At 39.3% G+C, this 18,749-nt stretch overlaps 1 protein-coding gene and 1 pseudogene across 1 annotated transcript; one reads left to right on the top strand and one right to left on the bottom strand.

Moving 5' to 3' along the window:
* Positions 1-7,301, bottom strand: LOC128366791 (von Willebrand factor A domain-containing protein 7-like). The gene is made up of 17 exons (XM_053327557.1): positions 7,104-7,301; positions 6,467-6,674; positions 5,990-6,075; positions 5,770-5,863; positions 5,268-5,396; positions 4,665-4,851; positions 4,392-4,561; positions 3,994-4,106; positions 3,582-3,698; positions 2,970-3,173; positions 2,734-2,869; positions 2,430-2,582; positions 2,212-2,304; positions 1,895-2,004; positions 1,267-1,431; positions 756-1,079; positions 1-450 (listed from the first exon to the last, which is right to left on the bottom strand). Exons 1-17 carry the CDS (start codon positions 7,299-7,301, stop codon positions 1-3), a joined length of 2,937 nt encoding a protein of 978 aa, XP_053183532.1.
* A 4,981-nt stretch (positions 7,302-12,282) lies between these two features.
* LOC128366780 (von Willebrand factor A domain-containing protein 7-like) lies at positions 12,283-18,643 on the top strand (annotated as a pseudogene).
* Positions 18,644-18,749: the final 106 nt, after the last annotated feature.

The following is an 18,749-nucleotide window of genomic DNA, read 5'->3' as shown; positions in this document are numbered from 1 at the left end:
TCACTTCCAAAGGAGAGAAACTACAACACTGATGCAGAGACAACGTGATATGCTCAAAGTGTGCCCTCCAGTGGATGTCGGGTTAACTGCGTGGCCTCCAGTGGATGCCGGGTTAGTCACAGGTGCAGTTATGGTAAGTGTTCTTGCTTGCCCCACACATGTGCCCACATTTCCTACATTGTCCACAGCAGCCAGCTCTACAGTCTGTGAACAGCAGGAGGCGGTGTAGGTAACCATTGTAACATTCTCACCCCCAGCTCCAACAGCTGTGCTGGTATTGAGAGTACCATTTCCTTTTTGGATGGTGATTCTTTCAATGCCAGTCCCATTGATGCCATCAGTAAGGTTAGCAATGAAGTCCCAGTGGGAGGAAGCACAAAGTGATGAAGAGAATGGACAGTTGGCTGATGTACTGACTACCTGGCATCCTGGACGGTTAACATCTGTCACCTGGAGAAACAGAAACAGGATTGGGAGAGGGATAAAGAACAATAATAAGACCATGGTAATTTATTTAACAAACTATGACATATCACTAACAGTGATATCAAATCAAATAAAAACATGAGAATCTGTTGTTTGGCCTCATTTGTTTGCAGTGATACATTATATTGTATCTAATTTAACCATTATTTATTATAGCTGATTTGCCAATAATATAATAATAATATTTCTAGTGATGTTTGGCACAAAAACTCTTATCAGGCTCTTAATTGACTAAACCTCACTAAACCACCTCTATCATTTTCTCTTACCTTGGCAGCAACAGAAAACCTGAGGACAGCGTAATTGATGTCAGTGGCAGCTGCATTTTCCACTTCAATCGTTAGGGTCACGTCTGTTCCTGACTCAGCACTGGCTGGTACCGTCAAGGTTACAGTACCATTAGCTTTGCCTCCACTGCCTGCTGCTACAGTGACAGTGCTGGGTGAAGCAAGAGCATAGCGACGGTCGTTGTTGGCTCGCATGGTGAATGTCTCAGTAGCATTGTCATTAACAACTCCATTGACCGTTGTGGCGACTGTGAAAGGGATGGAGATGGTGGAGCCTGGTTCTATGTTTGTATCGTTGGCTTGGGTCTGGAAAAGTGGAAGCAAAGGATGAGGGTAAGAAAAGCTTTTTGTATTTTACATGGTGTTATGTTGATAGATGTTGTTTTGAGCAGTAGAAAGAAGTAGAGCAAATGTGGTTTTTCAAATAATGACCATATTGGTACAATATGAGGAGTTTATTTGAGACAAAAAAACTGAAGGATATTGAGCTCACAGTAACAGAGATGCTTGAGGTCTTGATCTGTGTGGAAGCCTGCCTCTGGAAGCTGGTTGGTATTGACCTGGGGGTGGAGCTATTGTCCTCACCTTTTAGGCGAACAACAAACTCACCTGCTGGGACGCCATTGAAATGTATAAGAAAGTTACCATCTCCTAACTCCTGTGGATGAACAGAGAGAGAAAGACAAATGTCACAGACAGTAACATGAGATGATCACAATAGAAAGAATTTTAACTACTTGCTACATTTCTAGGCCTGCAATCTCATTGCTTTGTCAATATTGTAAAAGTCTACAACAAGCCAATTATTAGTGATGAGGAACATGCTTATGTTGCATACTTGCTATGTGAATTAAACTTTGCCCATAACATGTCATAAATAGTTAATTTCAACACAGTACAAAAATTTACTTCGAATACAAAAAACCTGCTTGAGACAGCCAAAATGATTTAAAGTCAATTGGCTGTTGGGAAATGTAGTGAGATCAACTGCAACCAATGACTTCCTCCAAGATAAAACATTAAAACATTTTTCAGTTTTTGTTTGGAAAATGGTAAGAAGTATATAATGTAGTTGTAAGTATTCAGTGAAGTTCTCTTAGTTTATCAAACATGAGACATGCCTGCAATGATCCATTGACCTGTGTTGGCCCTGAGCTGTCAAACAGAGTCACTTCTGAGACCTTTAAGGTGTCACTTTCTGTTACAGACACCAGGAGGCTGACATTTCCTCCTGAAAGTTTTGAAGAGAGATGAGGATAAAGTTAGTGACTATCATTTAGACATGTACACACAAAGATTGAGGGGCTCTGACAATAGAAAGGTTGATGGTTTCACAAAATGTAAAAAAAAAAAAAAAGATTTGTAAGGCACTGGGAGTCTAATAATGATGTTTTAAATATTATGTTAAGGGAAATGACTATGAGCTTAAAAGTCTGACCCGAAAGAGGACGTCCCTCCTTCAGACTAAAGTCCCCATGGGCTCCCTCATGTGCTTCCACAAGGTTATAGATGAAGTCCACTGAACTTTGACCTGAAGTACACAAAACAAATTAGTTGGGCACCATTCACAATGGCAGACACGACTATAGATAAAGACCTTCAAAATATATGATCTTCTGTTTGAACAATTAAATTATCACCCTCAATTCTACTGACCTATGACCTTAATAGAGTAGGAGTCATTTGAGTTAACACTGATTTTCCATGACCCTGTTTGATTGTCAGTGTTGAGGCGTAAAGAGCGTAGGTTTCCTGCTGTGGTGAAAGATGCCAGAGGACCACCAGACTGACTGGAATTCTGAGATATTCCTGGTGGGAAAGAGAACATATGAAATGCTATATTTAAGATGTCAGTAAGCCTTATTTAAGACATTATTATCACTATCAAAAACAGATGCTGCTAATGAGATTTGTAGGAAATTAAAACAGGTGGTCTTAATGTGAGAGACAATAACAACACCTGTGGAGCTGGTGAGATCAAAGGTGAGAGATGATGCTCCTGTGATGTAAGCTGTTATGTTCCTTAGTGAACCATCAACAGTAAACGTGAAAGTGTCAGGCTTTCCAGGATTCATCACTACCTGAAAAACTGTCACCTGAAAGAGGAAGGGACAGGAACAGCACATTTATACACACTGAGTACCGTCTTCAGTCAGGCATGAGTTTACAGTGCCACTTTCATTGACAAAGACTTACCACAGCGCTAGCTAATGAATCCGCGATAACAGTGGTAGCCACAGAGAGATCTGACTTGGTGACTTCAATGGCCTGACCTCCTGAGGCTTGGGCTAGGTCATGGTATAACTGAGCATCTGATTGGCTAAGTGAACGTGGAGACAGACCTTGAATTCCTCTGCGGCGCCTTCGGCTTGAGGTGGAGTCTGTCAACAGGAAATTTACCTAAATGTGTGAGGTCAGAGTTACAAATGTGACATAAGAAATATATAAATGAATAACACTCTTTACCATTAAAGGAAAAAGCAATTTTGTGACTTACAGCATGTCTGCATACTATTTTATGATATCCTTCTTTATATGGGATACATTGACAGTTCAAGAGTAATGTAGGGGGTGAGTGGATAATTAAAGACTATCATTGGTATTTCATACTGTTAATTTAGAGACTGATTTATTTAATGTATAATTGTTCATTTAATGGTTTAATTTTTCAGTGCATTTAGTTCATTCATCAGTTAAGCTCTGTATAAATTCCGCCACCAGGTGGTGTTGTACAGTCAATAAGAGACAAGTTGTAAAAGCCCAACCTACTTAACAGTAGGAATGATGATGAAATCACCTCTCACTTACCACAGACCTGGTGCTCTCTATAAGAGCTGTGATGGTGCTTTTTAAATAAGCATCTTTGGCTGGAGCGTCAGTGAAGACAAAGATCTCGGAGGAGGGTGGAGCTCCAGTCAAGGCAAGCTGTCAGCCGCATATAGAACAGGAAAAGCAGGGTTTTTTTTATTAGACTAAAAATGAAATGAAATAAAGATATACAGTACTTGACTAACTTTAAATATGAATGAGAAGTGGTTGTGGTTTATTGTGTATTCATTTGTTGTGGTAAGTATGTCTGGGCAACATTAAATTTTATTGGTTAGTAACTTAAAGAGGTATCCTTTCATGACAAAATTATGATATTGTGTTGTTGCTTGTTCAAATTGAACATTTGAGTATTGCAAAGCAGTTCATCATAATTGTATCATTATATCAACACCTGCAGTCCCGACAGGCTCAGCTCTGGGATGTCTCCTCCTCCACTAGCAGACAGCTTGTTGATGCTGTCTTTGAAGACGTCTGCATTGGTTGTCCTAATTAGAGGTCCAAAACCTGGATATAGAATGAAATATGACTGATTCCAAACATGTATTATTATGTTTCGTTTGGCTACTGTGACATTTATTATACACACAAAGTCAACAATGAGAAATGTGCCATTTAACAGTGTTTTTTCATATCTGCAGCAGAACTAAGTATGCTTTATCTGAAAGCAGAAACTGATACATAAATAAAAACAGAGGCGGTATATGCTTGAGGAAATTAAACTTGAACAATAACAGTCCACATTTCTCTGTAAAGAACTACAAATACTGTATCTCTGTGTGAGTTACCCACCTGGGTCATTGAAAGCTACCAATATGTAGGCAGACGGCTCTTGCGGGGTTCCCCTTTTTCTGTCAATGATGTCGAAGGAAACTCTCTTAGCCTCGGTTATGTCATCACTCATACTGCCCGTGGTATCAATGACAAAAGCTAGCACAGATGACTGGGAGAGGCCCATCAGTCTACAGGAGCAAAAGCAAGACAAAACATTAGTATTTCTGCGTACTATTAGCGGGCCTTTCTTATCCGGAGTCCCACTGCCAGTAAGTAAAATTTGAGCCATACTGCAGGAAGTTATTTTCTCCGACAGCAACTCTGATGTCCTCCAGTAGCTCCATAGAGGCCTCCAAAGCTACATCAGTTGCTTTGAGGTGGAGAGAGGCATGATCAGATGAAAGATCATCCTTGTTAATGCCACCCACTGGATCCTGTCTGCTTGTCCGGTCAAAAAAACCTCCATGGCTGCATTTACCTTTGAGCAGAGAGATAAACAAGCTCAGATTCTGCACCACCCTGAAGCATATTCATGATCATCACAGAGAAGTCACCATTGATCAGTGGAGAGCAGGATTAACTGATCATGTAGGAATATTTTACCAATATCAACACTGAGATGCTTTATTTAAACTTAACCCAGGTGTGGAGAGATTTCGACTGAGACAATATACATTTTAATGATGGTTTAATATTGCAGGTCCCATTCTATAGGCCAACACCTTCTCTCTTCTGATTACATTTTTAATATATCTGATGAAGACAATTGTACCACTTGATTCCCTTTTGAGTGGAAGGTAAAGATAAATATTGCTAACATAGATATGCTAGCTGAGGACTAATTGTGGAACCCTTACAATTTGTGCAAACAAATGTACATACACTTAAAGTTACCTGCAGGTTTTGCTGAGGAGAAAAAACTGAAGTAGCCTGTAGTGAGAAGCCCTTGCTGCTGCAGCTCTGGTAGAAGATTGTCATCACAATTCCCTCCGACACAGCTTCTACAGGTTGGAGTATTTGGGCCTGCAGCAAATTAAGATAAAAGTAAACATACTGTAATATACATGTGGTTTGAAAGTAAAACATTAGTTTTACAAACGCATGTATGATAGATTACATTTCAAATTTATGACTAATGGACTTTTTGTAATGTGAAATATGTTTGACACAGTTTGGTAAATGTGAACATGTAGTGCAGGTACTAAGCTATGGAAGCTGAGTGAAACAATGTGTGTGGGATGGTATTTGTCAAGTGACAGGTGACAGACAAGGTGACCGTTTGTCTTGTGTGACTTACCACTCAATATTCTGTTCAGCTATTCTGTTCAGCTATTCTGTTCACGCAAGAGTTGTTGTGGACAAGAGTTACTTTAGAAGCCAATCAGTGGCATCCTACCTGCCAAGTTTTCAAAAGGTTGGTCAGGTCTGATCAGGGTGCTGTAAGGGGCTGTGTTCCCCATCTCCACCCAGTTACTGTGGCTGTAGAAGTCCTTCATATACAGAAAATTACATATTATTAACATGACCAACATCACTTGTTCTGATCATGCTTCTTATCTCCAGAAATGGCATCATCCTTCAAATAGATTGAGGACAAAAATAATCATCAACCTCACCTGTAGGGGGTGCAAAATTTGTCCAAGAGTCCACCTGGCTGCTACAAAGTTTTCCTTTTTTACACTGGCCTTCACATAAGACACACCTAAAGGGAGAATAGAACGGAGGGAGTTGCAAACAAAAGCTGCACTAGGCAAGATGTGAAAATATACTAATGTCCCATTACATTTTATCGAGATGTATCAGATTCTCCTTAATTGTTATTCTGTTCTGGTTTGTGTGGATTTGTTATTCTCTTCCTCCATACCTAAAACTGTTTGGCCTCTGAAGTTATACTAGCCATCTGTGGTTTGAGCATATTCCACATTTTGTTATTTGTAACAGAGAAACTGACCAGGCATTGTTCTCTAAAACAACAAAACACTACATTTGAAGCTTTGTATTCAAAATATCATAAATATGGGATCTAACTGTTCTGATGTCGGGTTTATTGGATTTTAGAGGTCTTATGACAGAAGACAACATATGAAGTGTACCTGCTGTGATGAGATCCCGTCCTCCCTCGAAGGCCTCATCAACAAAATGGTGTATGTCACTGAATATAAACTGCACGTCCACCTTTGCGTTGCCAAGGTACATTAGGATAATGGAACTTTCGAATTTGAAGCTGGAGAGGAGAGAAGTGGAAGTCCCTATAGAGGAGCAGGCCCTTTGCACCTTACTAGCTGACAGGCTGTTATCAATCTGAAGTCAAAGAAGTGACAAATAACAGACTTATTAAAACATAAACACTCTACTCTACTCTCGAGGAGGGCAGATTGCTAACAAGCAAAAAGGTCTACCACTAATGGAGTACCTCCAGGAATGTTTATTATCAAATGTCATCAGAAATTCAGTACCTGCGGTAATGTTCCTTGTTTAAAATTCACAATTATCAGTAATTATACAATCTATTTATATTGATTGTAAAATTTGCCAGCATCAAGAAACTGAGTCTAATTTACTCCTGTAACTCCTGCGTGTTTGATGCCATCACCGCGTGATGGGCAAATTGATGTTAGTATAACAGAACAAAATTATAATGAGGAACAATATCTGATTGAACTCTTGAAACGTGCAAGATATATCATCTATGTATTTCTTTCTGTTGGTGTGATTTCAGCTCCAACTTACAACCAAGCTGAAGTCCTGTCCCTTGGAGACAGCAAGGTCTCGGCAGACCTCAGCTGTCTTTCGAAGGATCGCTCTTTGTGTGATGTGACGGTGAGTGATGGAGTTCCGAGAAGCCAAGAGTGGTTGGAAGCTGTGAGCAAGGTCTGGAATGGAGAGGACCACTGCCACCAGGAGCATGACTGTCTGTCTGGCAGTCATGATGGTGCAAGAGCAGGAGGACAAAGTACAAATCTGGGTGGATACTGTTTTAAATTCTCCTCTTTCTGCCTGCTCTCAACTCTTATCTTCACCAGTTCTTACTTTCTCTAAAGCTATTGCCCACACCACAAATCAGTTGAAGACAAGTAGGTGCATTAAGTAATGTATCAGTCAGTTTGGTCACACAGGGAGATTACTGGCAGTGGACCAGGTGTAACATGGCAACATGAGGCCTGTGGAAACACCTGAGAAAGAAAGGGAAAGGGAAAATCAGCACAAAAAGCAGCTTAAAATGTTTACAAGAAATTACACCATTAAACTAACGAGTAGCTTATACATTAAATATTAGATTTTTAAATTTTAGGGTTTGACAGTGAAATATTGATAAGTCAAATATGACCATCTTCTGAAATGTTTAACATGATTCCCATGAAAATAAAGTCAACATCTAATGTATTCATATGCTTAAAGTAAATGTTAATTTAATCTAATTTGAAGAACATATTTAAAAATTGATGACAATAATAATTTTGAGACAAGATTTACAAAGTGATACGTGTAAGATCATTGCTGCAGTGCAATGCAAATATTACAAATATATAAAAGATGCAAATTAATTGTACACACTCTTACCTTAATGCATTCTCTACTCTGCCTGCAATATTATTCAGATGTTGGCACAGGTAGATTGTATTATATGTAGTCCTATGTGTTTCTCTGAAACCTATCTGAGTGTATCTGAGTATGACTGTGTGTATTTAAGAGACAGTGGGTGTAGGCCCTTATTCCCTCCTCTTCCGTCTGACATGAAAGATCTTTCAAGTGATCAGAGTTCCAATGAAGAACTCCCACACACACTGCATATTTTTGCGTAAGAAAATTGGTGTGAGTGTGGTTATTGTGAAATTCATGCATCACCTTTTAAAACTTTCTAATCAAGTTTTCTGTGTAAACTTATTTTATGACTAAGAACAGTTCAGGTCACTAAGCCCTTGTGTACAGCATGTCCAGTTGAATTTAATACCTACAAATTAGATATTAGACAATATTCCCTCTTGTCTACTAAAATAAGTTTTTAACACTCTTGTGTCCAGTATTCTTGTTTTGATAAATACCTCTCTGAAGGGTTTGTCCCAGTTGCTTTTAAACATGCTGTAGTGCAACCTCTTATCAAAAAGAAAAATCTGAACTATCTTTACTCTTCTGTTCTCTTTTACTTCAGGCCAATCTCTAAACGTCCATTTGTGTGTATTGTTTTGGGGAGAGTAGTTTTTATGTAATTGCGAACAGTTTTAGACAACCTTGGTAATGACAAAAAGTTTCAGTGTGGTTTTAATCCATGCTTCTGTACTGAAACAGTTATTTTAAGAATTTTTGATGGTCTTCTCTTAACTGTTGATTCAGGGAACTCTTGAAAGCTAGTGTGATGCCATGATTATGTTATCACATTCTTAAGAGTGCATAGGCATCCAAGGTTCTGAATTCAATGTTTGTTTTAGCAGCCGAAGATTCATTAGAGGTTTCAGTCCTACCTGGGTTCCAACACCAAACACCCTGATTTTTGCATGTTTGTGTGAGAACATGGGTGTCAGTGTGCTCATCATAAGTTTCATGAACTCTATTATGAATTCGCTGTTTGTTTTAGCAACCGAAGATTCATTAGAGGTTTCATACAACCATCAACATGCAGAAGGAACGAGCTAGCCTTGTTCTCACCAAAGTTAAAAAGGATATACCCAGCTGTGGCTCAGGAGGTAGAAGATTGGATGTTCAATTCCCAGCTCCTCCAGTCCACATGTTGATGTGTCCTTGGGCAAGATACTTAAGCCCAAATTGTTGTTGCTGTGCCAACGGTGTATTCTTTTAAGAAGAGTAGGAAAACAAGATCGAAAAGAACATGTTAATTTTTAGCAGACTGGCGTAAAAATGATAATGATAGCTCAACTAGCTCAACTAGACGCAGTGGCCTGTATAGACTGTAAAGTGTAGTTGAAGTGTTGCCCCTGTAAAATACCTTTACAATAATTCAGAGGGACAAATATATTAATATCTTATCATGAATAAATATAGATCAAGGCTTTAGAATGATTAATTCATGTTTATTAACATATCTTTTGTTGCTGTACAACAAATGGCAGTAATACTGACCTTGCACCTCATTCTTATCATAGCATCTGTTTTTTCAGCCCACAACAAAAGCATGTCCATATTTGGTGTGCTTGACTTGCATTGTACACATATCCTCGACTTGATGTTATCAGCTCTACAGTTTCAGCAGGTGATTCCCTGGGCTTCACAGAAACGTAAAACCTGTTTATTATGAGCTGCTGAATTTCTTAGACTCCCCCTAAATGCCTTAACGTGACTAATATTACAGACAGAGGAAGCTTTCTTTTGCTCCTCCTTTTATGCTCTAAGGTGTTTTCTTGTCTTGACCATACAATGATAGTATCCCTATCCCTTCATACTCACTTCATGTCCCTTTATAACTGCACATCAGTGGTGGTAAATCATTTGGATACACTGGAACCCCCTGTTCCAAGTTTTTCTGATATCAGCTCTTAGTCAAGGTCATGTGGCAGATTCAACTGCAAATGTCATGTTTTGATCTAAGAGGCCTGCGTTAGGTAGACAGACCTTATGCTGACTTCCAATTAGTGAGATTACCTCACATGCATATAACTGGTATATAGGTTTACATGAGTATATGATAGACATGTGCACACACACAATTATATATAAATAGTATATCTTCTGTTTAACTTTAAGATTACAAAAATGGCTGATATTTATGTAGCAGCAGATAATGTATTAAATGATGGCAAGTTTTTTCCACTACGGTATAAGTGTTTATAGAAAAATTAGATCATCCTTGTGAAAATTGGTGCATATAAATGACAATGGACCAGATGCAAGAACATGTTCTTTTGTTTTGTTTTTTAAAATCTGTCGTACTTTTTTTGTGAGGTGGAATGTACGAGTGCGCCACGTCGAATTCATCAGACACTCGTATCACCAGGAAACAGTCGTAAATGGCCTTCATAAACATGATGATATTTTTCTCTCTTGATGTTGGTAATTATTGTCGAAAGTCAAGTCTCATGATTGACAGTTTCATTTCCCATTTTGACAGCTGGGTTTGTGAAAGGCGCTATATAAATCATACCTATTTATTAAGATTGGTCAGCATGTCACAATGCAACGTGGTTAGTTTGTGTCAACTGGCGTGTGGGAAAAATTGATCACTGAGCGGAAAATGACAGTGCCAACTGTAACCAAAAGCCCAGTGGAGAATCCAAAAGGAAGAGAAAAAGGAAGAGAAACAAGCAGCTGCAATTTAAAAAAATTAAAAAACAGTGAATAACGTTGTATTCGCAGTAAAGAGGCTTTCTGTGCTCTCTTTGATGCCTTGAGTTTGTGAAGGAGCTGGACTTTGAGCACCTGATCTCTGACTGTAAAGGCAAGAAAGAAGAACCTCAAATGGTAAAAGCCATTATTCTGTACATTTAGTTTACTATCTGTGGTGTTGTGCTGTCTGCTTGGGTGGTTTTCAGAGAACAGAACACTAATATTACCATCGTCTTGAACCATACATTGATTTGTGAGTGCAGCAGTATTTCAGCACTTGGTTTATTGAAGTGTAGGCAGACCTGCTCCTAGCTCAGCTCAATTTATTCAGCTTTTAACCAACAGGTGTGTGACTTGACACTTCAGCTTGACTGGAAGCTCAAAATAATTAAGGTGGATTTTAATGGCCAGGGTGGGTAACATCGGGTGGATGTGGTTTGTGCAGCAAGATGGTGTCCATGACCATCAGTGCCCAGGGGCCCCTGGGGGTAGTAATCCAGCCTCACATTTAAGACTACATATAATACAATCTACCTGGTTGTAAACATTGAAATACTGAAGTTGTGCCAACATCTGAATGATATTGCTGGCAGAGTACAGAATACATTAAGGTAAGACTGAGTAAAATGAATTTGCATCTTGTATATATATGTAATATATGCATTGCAGTGCAGCTGTAATCTTAACACTTTGTAAATCTGTCATAGTCTGTTCTGCTCTTCTCCTGCTGCTGGTAAATTTCCATTCACCACAGCCCTGCTCTACTCCTGCTAATCAGCCACACCCAACCACACCACACCCACACACACACACACACACACACACACACACACACACACACACACACACACACACACACACACACACACACACACACACACACAAACACACACACACAGTCTCACTCTCAATTGCTTCATGCCAGACCTTCCAGCACTAATTCACAGACTGATTTTCTGGTTTCAACCCTGCTTGCTTTTGACTGCTTTGACTATTGGCATTGTCTTACCTGCTGTCAACTCTGTCTTCAGTGACCCTGAGCCCTGCTTGTTGCCCTACACATTCTGCCTATACCTGTTCAGTTACCTTGCAGACTGTAATAAAATCTTGTCCAAAAAATATTAGTGTCATCAATTTTTAAATGTTTTTCAAACAATATTAAATTAACATTTACTTTAAGCATCTGAATACATTAGATGTTGGCCTTTCATTTTCATGGGAAGTTAAACATTTCAGAATAAAGATGGTCATATATTTCACTGTGTATGCAAATCCTAAAATTTAAAACATCTTAAATATTTAATTTATAAGCTATTCATTAGTTTAATGGTGTATTTTCTTGTAAACATTTTAAACTTCCTTTTCATTTTGCCCCGAGCTGCTTTTTGTGCTGATTTTCCCTTTCCCTTTCTTCCTCAGGTGTTTCCATAGGCCTCATGTTGCCATGTTACACCTGGTCCACTGCCAGTAATCTCCCTGTGTGACCAAACTGACTAATTCACCTACTTGTCTTCAACTGATTTGTGGTGTGGGCAATAGCTTTAGAGAAAGTAAGAACTTGTGAAGATAAGGAGGAGAATTTAAAACAGTATCCACACAGATTTGTACTTTGTCCTCCTGCTCTTGCACCATCATGACTGCCAGACAGACAGTCATGCTCCTGGTGGCAGTGGTCCTCTCCCTTCCAGACCTTGCTCACAGCTTCCAACCACTCTTGGCTTCTCGGAACTCCATCACTCACCGTCACATCACACAAAGGGCGATCCTTCAAAAGGCAGCTGAGGTCTGCCGAGACCTTGCTGTCTCCAAGGGACAGGACTTCAGTTTGGTTGTTAGTTGGAGCTGAAAATACACCAACAGAAAGAAATACATAGATTATATCTTGCACGTTTCAAGAGTTCAATCAGATGTTTTTCCTCATGATAATTCTGTTTTATTATACTAACACTAATTTTCCCATCACAGGGTGATGGCATCAAACATGCAACAGGAGTAAATTAGGGTCAGTTTCTTGATGCTGGCAAATTTTACAATCGATATAAATAGATTGTATAATTACTGATAATTATGAATTTCTGATGACATTTGATAATAAACATTCCTGGAGGTACTGCATTAGTGGTAGACCTTTTTGCTTTTTTGGCAATCTGCCCTCTTCTTAAGGTTGACCTTTTTGTAGAAGTTTTAGAACAAAGACCACAGAGACACAAGAGTAGAGTGTTTATGTTTTAATAAGTCTGTTATTTGTCACTTCTTTGATTTCAGATTGATAACAGCCTGTCAACTAGCAAGGTGCAAAGGGCCTGCTCCTCTATAGGGACTTCCACTTCTCTCCCCTCCAGCTTCAAATTCAAAAGTGCCATTATCCTAATTTACCTTGGCAACACAAAGGTGGATGTAGAGTTTATATTCAGTGACAAGCACCATTTTGATGATGAGGCCTTCGAGGGAGGACGAGATCTCATCACAGGTACACTTCATATGTTCAATCAATCTTTATCTATATAGTGCCAAATCACAACAAAAGTCATCTCAAGGCACTTTACACATAGAGCAGGTCTAGACCGTACTCTTTAATTTAAAATTAAAAAGACCCAACATTTCCACATGAGCAAGCACTTGCCGACAGTGGTAAGGAAAGGATGTTGTTTTCTGTCATAAGACCTCTAAAATCCAATAAACCCAACATCAGAAGAAGTGTATTTGGATCCCATATTCATGATATTTTGAATACCAAGCCTCAAATGTAGGGTTTTGCTGTTTTAGAGAACAAAATGTGGAATAAGCTCAAACCACAGATGGCTAGTATAACTTCAGAGGCCAAACAGTTTTAGGTATGGAGGAAGAGAATAACAAAATCTGTGGTAAATAAATGGGAAAGGTCTGCAAGACAATCAAGCAAGTTAATGGTCCCAAACAGTAACAAAAAAAGAAAAGAAGATATAATCTGCTTAGTGTCAGGTGGAGGTGGAGAACACAGAAGGAAAAAATGTCTATAAATGGGATTTTACACTAACACTTGAATATTTTCCCCTGATAATGGGAGCATTTCCCAACAATGACCAAACCAGAACAGAATAACAATTAAGGAGAATCTGAGACATCTCAATAAAATGTAATGGGACATTAGTATATTTCCACATCTTGCCAAGTGCAGCTTTTGTTTGCAACTCCCTCCGTTCTATTCTCCCTTTAGGTGTGCCTTATGTGAAGGCCAGTGTAAAAAAGGAAAACTTTGTAGCAGCCAGGTGGACTCTTGGACAAATTTTGCACCCCCTACAGGTGAGGTTGATGGTTATGTTGATGCCATTTCTGGAGATAAGAAGCATGATCAGAACAAGTGGTGTTGGTCATGTTAATAATATGTAATTTTCTGTATATGAAGGACTTCTACAGCCACAGTAACTGGGTGGAGATGGGGAACACAGCCCCTTACAGCACCCTGATCAGACTTGACCAACCTTTTGAAAACCTGGCAGGTAGGATGCCACTGATTGGCTTCCAAAGTAACTCTTGTCCACAACAACTCTTGCGTGAACAGAATAGTTGAACAGATAGCACTTTCATTGACAAATATCCATCCACACACATTGTTTCACTCAACTTGCATACCTGCACTACATGTTCACATTTACCTACCTGTGTCAAACACATTACACATGACAAGAAGTCCATTAGTCATACATTTGAAATGTACTCGATCACGTATGTCTTTGTAAAACTAATGTTTCCCTACAAACCACATGTGTATTACAGTATGTTTACTTTTATCTTAATTTGCTGAATGTGCAGCAGGCCCAAATACTCCAACCTGTAGAAGCTGTGTCGGAGGGAATTGTGATGACAATCTTCTCTCAGAACTGCAGCAAAAAGGGCCTCTCACTGGTGCTAGTCTAATACAAAAACCCTGCTTTTCCTGTTCTATATGTGGCTGACAGCTTGCCTTGACTGGAGCTCCACCCTCCTCCGAGATCTTTGTCTTCACTGACGCTCCAGCCAAAGATACTTATTTAAAAAGCACCATCACAGCCCTTATAGAGAGCACCAGGTCTATGGTAAGTGAGAGATGATTTCATCACCATTCCTACTGTTAAGTAGGTTGTGCTTTTACAACTTGTCTCTTATTGACTCTATACCACCACCTGGTGGCGGAAGTTATACAGAGCTTAACAGATGAATGAACTAAATTCACAATAAATCAGTCTCTAAATTAACCAAATGAAATACCAAAGATAGTCTTTAATTATTCAATAACCCCTCAAATTACTCTTCAACTGTCAATGCATCCAATAGGAATATCATATCCTTAATATGATAAAACAATATGTAGACATGCTGTAAGTCACAAAATTGGTTTTCCTTTGATGGTAAGTAGTCTTATTTATTTAGAAATGTTTTATGTCACATTTATAACTCTGACCTCACACATTTAGGTGAATTTCATGTTAACGGATTCCACCTCCAGTCGAAGGCACCGCAGAAGAATTCAAGGTCTGTCTCCACGTTCACTTAGCCAGTCAGATGCTCAGTTATACGATGACCTAGCCCAAGCCTCTGGACGTCAGGCTATTGAAGTCACCAAGTCAGATCTCTCTGTGGCTACCACTGTTATTGAGGATTCATCAGCTAGCACTGTGGTAAGTCTTTCTATAAAAAGCCATCAATGAAAGTGGCACTGTAAACTCATGCCTGACTGAAGACGGTACTCTTATACCCTTATACTGTGTATAAATGTGCTGTTCCTGTCCCTTCCTCTTTCAGGTGACAGTTTTTCAGGTGGTGATGAATCCTGGAAAGCATGACACCTTCACGTTTACTGTTGACTTGTTGACTAAGGAACATGACAGCCTACATCACAGGAGCATCATCTCTCACCTTTGATCTCACCAGCTCCACAGGTGTTGTTATTGTCTCTCACATTAAGACCTGTTTTAATTTCCTGCAAATCTCATTAGCAGTGGCTTATATAAGGCTTACTGACATCTTAAATATAGCATTTCATATGTTCTCTTTCCGACCAGGAATATCTCAGAATTCCAGTCAGTCTGGAATTCTGTAATTCTTTTTGCTGCAGTTCTGAGAGAAGATTGTCATCACAATTCCCTCCGACACAGCTTCTACAGGTTGGAGTATTTGGGCCTGCTGCACATTCAGCAAATTAAGATAAAAGTAAACTTACTGTAATACACATGTGGTTTGTAGGGAAACATTAGTTTTACAAAGACATACGTGATCGAGTACATTTCAAATGTATGACTAATGGACTTCTTGTCATGTGTAATGTGTTTGACACAGGTAGGTAAATGTGAACATGTAGTGCAGGTATGCAAGTTGAGTGAAACAATGTGTGTGGATGGATATTTGTCAATGAAAGTGCTATCTGTTCAACTATTCTGTTCACGCAAGAGTTGTTGTGGACAAGAGTTACTTTGGAAGCCAATCAGTGGCATCCTACCTGCCAGGTTTTCAAAAGGTTGGTCAAGTCTGATCAGGGTGCTGTAAGGGGCTGTGTTCCCCATCTCCACCCAGTTACTGTGGCTGTAGAAGTCCTTCATATACAGAAAATTACATATTATTAACATGACCAACACCACTTGTTCTGATCATGCTTCTTATCTCCAGAAATGGCATCAACATAACCATCAACCTCACCTGTAGGGGGTGCAAAATTTGTCCAAGAGTCCACCTGGCTGCTACAAAGTTTTCCTTTTTTACACTGGCCTTCACATAAGGCACACCTAAAGGGAGAATAGAACGGAGGGAGTTGCAAACAAAAGCTGCACTTGGCAAGATGTGGAAATATACTAATGTCCCATTACATTTTATTGAGATGTCTCAGATTCTCCTTAATTGTTATTCTGTTCTGGTTTGGTCATTGTTGGGAAATGCTCCCATTATCAGGGGAAAATATTCAAGTGTTAGTGTAAAATCCCATTTATAGACATTTTTTCCTTCTGTGTTCTCCACCTCCACCTGACACTAAGCAGATTATATCTTCTTTTCTTTTTTTGTTACTGTTTGGGACCATTAACTTGCTTGATTGTCTTGCAGACCTTTCCCATTTATTTACCACAGATTTTGTTATTCTCTTCCTCCATACCTAAAACTGTTTGGCCTCTGAAGTTATACTAGCCATCTGTGGTTTGAGCTTATTCCACATTTTGTTCTCTAAAACAGCAAAACCCTACATTTGAGGCTTGGTATTCAAAATATCATGAATATGGGATCCAAATACACTTCTTCTGATGTTGGGTTTATTGGATTTTTAGAGGTCTTATGACAGAAAACAACATCCTTTCCTTACCACTGTCGGCAAGTGCTTGCTCATGTGGAAATGTTGGGTCTTTTTAATTTTAAATTAAAGAGTACGGTCTAGACCATAGCAGGAAACCTACGCTATTTATGCCTCAACACTGACAATCAAACAGGGTCATGGAAAATCAGTGTTAACTCAAATGACTCCTACTCTATTAAGGTCATAGGTCAGTAGAATTGAGGGTGATAATTTAATTGTTCAAACAGAAGAAGAAGAAGATCATATATTTTGAAGGTCTTTATCTATAGTTGTGTCTGCCATTGTGAATGGTGCCCAACTAATTTGTTTTGTGTACTTCAGGTCAAAGTTCAGTGGACTTCATCTATAACCTTGTGGAAGCACATGAGGGAGCCCATGGGGACTTCAGTCTGTAGGAGGGATGTCCTCTTTCGGGTCAGACTTTTAATAGTCATTTCCCTTAACATAATATTTAAAACATCATTATTAGACTCCCAGTGCCTTACAAATAGTTTTTTTTACATTTTTTTTTACATACTATCTGCTTTTCTTACCCCATCCTTTGCTTCCACTTTTCCAGACCCAAGCCAATGACACAAACATAGAACCAGGCTCCACCATCTCCATCCCTTTCACAGTCGCCACAACGGTCAATGGAGTTGTTAATGACAATGCAACTTAGACATTCACCATGTGAGCCAACAACGACCGTCGCTATGCTCTTGCTTCACTCAGCACTGTCACTGTAGCAGCAGGCAGTGGAGGCAAAGCTAATGGTACTGTAACCTTGACGGTACCAGCCAGTGCTGAGTCAGGAACAGACGTGACCCTAACGACTGAAGTGGAAAATGCAGCTGCCACTGACATCAATTATGCTGTCCTCAGGTTTTCTGTTGCTGCCAAGGTAAGAGAAAATGATAGAGGTGGTTTAGTGACAATTAAGAGCCTGATAAGAGTTTTGTGCCAAACATTACTAGAAATATATTATTGGCAAATCAGCTATAATAAATAATGGTTAAATTAGATACTATATAATGTATGTTGACTGCAAACAAATGAAGTCGAACAACAGATTCTCATGTTTTTATTTGATTTGATATCACTGTTAGTGATATTTTGAGGTTACAGTTAAGTGAACTAATGTGTCAAAGTTTGGTATAACAGCTATTCATGTTAAAATACCATTCATAGTTTTGTTAAATGAATTGCCATGGTCCTATTATTTTTCTTTATTCCTCTCCCACTCTTATTTCTGTTTCTCCAGGTGACAGATGTTAACCGTCCAGTGTGCCAGGTAGTCAGTACATCAGCCAAATGTCCATTCTCTTCATCACTTTGTGCCTCCTCCCACTGTGACTTCATTGCTAACCTTACTGATGGCATCAATGGGACTGGCATTGAAAGAATCACCATCCAAAAAGGAAATGGTACCCTCAATACCAATACAGCTGTTGGAGCAGGGGGTGAGAATGTTACAATGGTTACCTACACCGCCTCCTGCTGTTCACAGACTGTAGAGCTGGCTGCTGTGGACAATGTAGGAAATGTGGGCACATGTGTGGGGCAAGCAAGAACAATTACCACAACTGCACCTGTGACTACAGTTAACCCGACATCCACTAGAGGCCACGCAGTTAACACGACATCCACTGGAGGGCACACTTTGAGCATGTCACGTTGTCTCTGCATCAGTGTTATGGTTTCTCTCCTTTGGAAGTGACAGGGATGAATGTAATGTTCACTACAGTTCTAGCATATGATTTCACATTTTCATGTGGTGTGTTTATAATTTATTACCATCAACCCAACTTATTGGCAGGCAGATG

Source organism: Scomber japonicus, chromosome 2 (assembly GCF_027409825.1).
Source record: "Scomber japonicus isolate fScoJap1 chromosome 2, fScoJap1.pri, whole genome shotgun sequence".
In the NCBI taxonomy this organism is placed as follows: domain Eukaryota; kingdom Metazoa; phylum Chordata; class Actinopteri; order Scombriformes; family Scombridae; genus Scomber; species Scomber japonicus.
The sequence above is the reverse complement of the archived record's forward strand: the minus strand, read 5'-3'. Positions and strand labels throughout refer to the sequence as shown.